At 40.5% G+C, this 3,571-nt stretch overlaps 1 protein-coding gene across 1 annotated transcript; it reads left to right on the forward strand.

The window, feature by feature from the left end:
- The first annotated feature begins 596 nt into the window (after window positions 1-596).
- LOC145095449 (uncharacterized) lies at window positions 597-1,840 on the forward strand. The gene is made up of 2 exons (XM_079033328.1): window positions 597-979; window positions 1,153-1,840. The coding sequence occupies exons 1-2, from the start codon at window positions 597-599 to the stop codon at window positions 1,838-1,840; spliced, it is 1,071 nt and encodes a 356-aa protein (XP_078889454.1).
- Window positions 1,841-3,571: the final 1,731 nt, after the last annotated feature.

Here is a 3,571-nt window from a genome sequence, read left to right on the forward strand (position 1 = left end):
AGACAACATTCATATAGATGTTTGGAAGGAATCAGAAAACAAAATACGGTTAGGAATGCAATTTGAAAGTAAGGTACAAGTCAAGAAGGCAGTAACACTTTGGTCGATCAACCACAATAGAGAGTTTAAAGTGTACGAAAAGAAAAAGTAACTTATGGGTACCAAAGTGTAAGACTCTAGGCGATGAAGGAGAAAGCTCAACTACTATGAACTACAAACCACGTTGTGCATGGTATGTTCGTGCAATTAAGAAGAAAAATCATCAAACATGGAAGATTACACGTTGGGTGGATGCTCACAGTTGCTTTGGATCATGTATTGGAAATAATAATAGAAATTTAAACTCTATAACTATTTCCTCATATATCCTCCATTCAATTGAAAAAGATGTTGCCTATCCAGTGAAACATATACAATCAGATATTAAAAACGTTCTGAATGTTGATGTTTCTTACTGGAAGGCATGGAATGGAAGGAGAAAAGCCATAGAGACTATTTATGGAACATGGGAGAGTAATTTTTATGATTTACCTAAGTACATTGCAACTTTGCAAGCTTAAATGTTGATACAGTTGTGAAGTGGTTTCATAAGCCAAATGAATGTTGCAACATTCAAGTATGTTTTATGGGCTTTTGGACCTGCTATTGATGCATTTCGTCTACGCCAACCTGTTATTTCTGTTGATGGTTGTCATTTGAAGGGTTCATATAAGGGGAAATTGCTTGTTGTTGTCACAAAAGATGCTAACAATAATATATTACCTCTTTCATATGCTATTGTCGATGAAGAGTCATCACACAGTTGGTGTTGGTTCTTTTACCAACTCAGACATTTTGTTGCTCAAGATAGACAATTATGTGTAATTTCGGATAGACACCAAGGAATAATCCATGCAATGGAAAATCTGCAAGAATGGAAAAAGCCATTAGCATACCATCGATTCTGTCTTCGACACATTAGATGTAATTTCATGAAAAGGTACAAGAACTTTAGTCTTAAAAAATTATGTAGGAATATTGGGAGCACCACACAGAAAAGGAAGTTTGTTACAAATATGGGAGAAGTAAAAAAAAACTCATACTTGAAGCTTGGCAGTATTTAAAACAAATCAATAAAAGCCAGTGGTGTCTTTTATATGATGAAAATCGTAGATGGGGTATCTTGACAACAAATATCTCTGAGAGTATGAACAATGTGTTGCGGGGAGCAAGACATCTACCGATTAGGGCGTGTATTGACCTTACATTCAACAAAACCTTGCAACTTTTTAGAAAGCATAGTAATGTTGCAATGAATTACAATACACCTCTACCATCGCGTATGTGGCGTCTATTTTGTAACCGGGACACTCGTGCACAAAGCCATAATTTAACCAAGTTCGATCACAATGGAGGTGTTTACAGAATTGTTACAAAGTTACGGATAAATGGAACCGGAGGAAATACGCATACTGTCCATTATTTTCAACAAACATGCACATGTGGAAAATGGAAAATGGAAAGATTCCCGTGTTCTCATGCACTTTCAGTTTGTCGGTATAGAGGGGATAACCCTCTTTCTATTGTGAATAATGTGTACTCTACAATGACATATAAACATCAGTATAATTCTGCTTTTGTACCACTTTCTCACCTTGATTATTGGTTAGAGTCAGATTGGAAGATTCTAGAAGATTACTCGAAACTCTCTGTTCATCAAGGTCGGAGACGTTCAAACCGTTTTCGTAATGAGATGGACATTCGCCACCCCGACGAACCTCGCAAATGTGGACTATGCCACCAACCTGGTCATAATCGAAGAAATTCTTCAAATTCTCAACCAAGATACAATGCCATGTGAATTATGTACTTTTATTAATTTATGTTTAAATGTGTGCTTAATTTGTAATGTTGAAAAATGTTTATTTAGTAATGTAATGTCATATTTAAATGCTTTTGTAATTTCGTAACAATATAATATATTCAATATTGGTGTTTATTTGAAGGTGTTGAATAGATTTATTTAAAATGTAATTTCCTAAAAATAATATTGTAACATCCCGAAATAGCGAGAGTAGAGTTGAAGGGCCAAAAGTGTTAATTGGGAAAGAGTGACTCGGCGAGTAGAGTCGCGACTTGGCCGCGTGTTAAGTAGCCGACTCGACGAGTCGATGAGATGGACTCGGCGAGTAGGCGCTGGGTGGAGAAAACCCTAATTATCGGGGTTGAGCCCTATATAAGGAACATTATGTTCCTTCCCCAGCCTCTTTATTTCCCTCTTGAGTTCCAGAAACCCTAAATCGCAGAGGAGCTCCATTGTTGAGTGGATTGAAGCTTTGAGAAGTAATCATTGAAGAAATTTTGTGGGAATTGAAGGCTTGGGGCAAGGGGCTTTGCTTGGAATCAACTTCATTGCAGTTGGGGGCGTCCATTGGAGGTAATATCTCGTTCTTGGTCTGATTGTATGTTGTTTCTTCATTTTGGGGTTTGTGGGATCTTGCCTTTGGATGTAATTGGAAGTCTAGAGGGTAGATCTGAGGTTGCTACCTCAGATCTGGAGTAGAGGAGAATCAGAGAGCATGAAAGTCCCTGTGTTGGATTGTTTAGTGAAGCTTGCAAGTCCCAAACCCTAGTTATGAGTGATTATGGCCTAAATCTCTATGGATTCACGTAAAGTTTGCCACTTTACGTAATGGATGAGTTGTAGGAGGTTGGATCTATGTTTTGGATCAATTGCATGGTCTGGGATGCTTCTGTATGGATTCAGATCGGTGGTACTCGGCGAGTCACATGGGTGAACTCGACGAGTTGCTTGAAGATGAGCTGGGACTCGACGAGTTGGAAGAAAAACTCGGCGATTCGGATGAAGATGGCTTGGAACTCGGCGAGTTGTATGAACAACTCGGCGAGTAGGTTGAAGATAGCCATAGACTCGGCGAGTCTGTTCTTAGACTCGGCGAGTCTTGTTGAAGAGTCCCGATATTCTCTGGTTGAGTCGAGAATCGGTGAGTCAAGGGATGACTCGGTGAGTTGAGGGCAAGTGGACTCAGAGTTGTTGAACTCGGCGAGTCTCGGGGTGACTCGGCGAGCTAGATCGCGGATTGAGTGAAGTTCTGAGTATGGGGACTCGGCGAGTCATCGGGTTGACTCGGCGAGTAGGGTCAGTCAGGGGTTGACTTTGACCTTGTCTTTGACCAAGGGTTGACCAGTGGTTCCAGGGGTATTTTGGTAATTGTTGATTATTGTTTGAGTTCAGTGCATTGGTGGCTGTCCAGAGGTGGAGATCTTATCAGTGATCGGAGCAGCTTGAGCTATCTGTTCAGTCGGAAGTTTCGAGGTGAGTTATCCTCACTATATCGCTAGGGTTTATGGCACCAAGGCCAACCTTTTTATCAGATGGAAATCCGGGTAGTTGTCAGTTGTTATGATATGGGCTGGAAGGCGTTATATGTTGCAGGCCGGAAGGCATTACATGTTGTGGGCCGGAAGGCATTGCTATGTGGACCGGAAGGTCATGGCCTGAAAAGGCGTATGTGTGCATTTAGTATGTTGACTGATTCGTAGGGTGATGTTATGCTAGTGACCGGCTAGG

The sequence above is a fragment of the Lactuca serriola genome, chromosome 3 (genome assembly GCF_051521515.1).
Source record: "Lactuca serriola cultivar US96UC23 chromosome 3, Lser_US96UC23_V15, whole genome shotgun sequence".
Classification (NCBI taxonomy): domain Eukaryota; kingdom Viridiplantae; phylum Streptophyta; class Magnoliopsida; order Asterales; family Asteraceae; genus Lactuca; species Lactuca serriola.

Coding starts and splice junctions, on each gene's coding strand:
- LOC145095449 (XM_079033328.1), top strand. CDS start 597: ATGAATGTTGCAACATTCAAGTATGTTTTATGGGCTTTTGGACCTGCT. Junction 980..1,152: donor AGATGTAATTTCATGAAAAG/GTACAAGAACTT, acceptor TGAAAATCGTAG/ATGGGGTATCTTGACAACAA.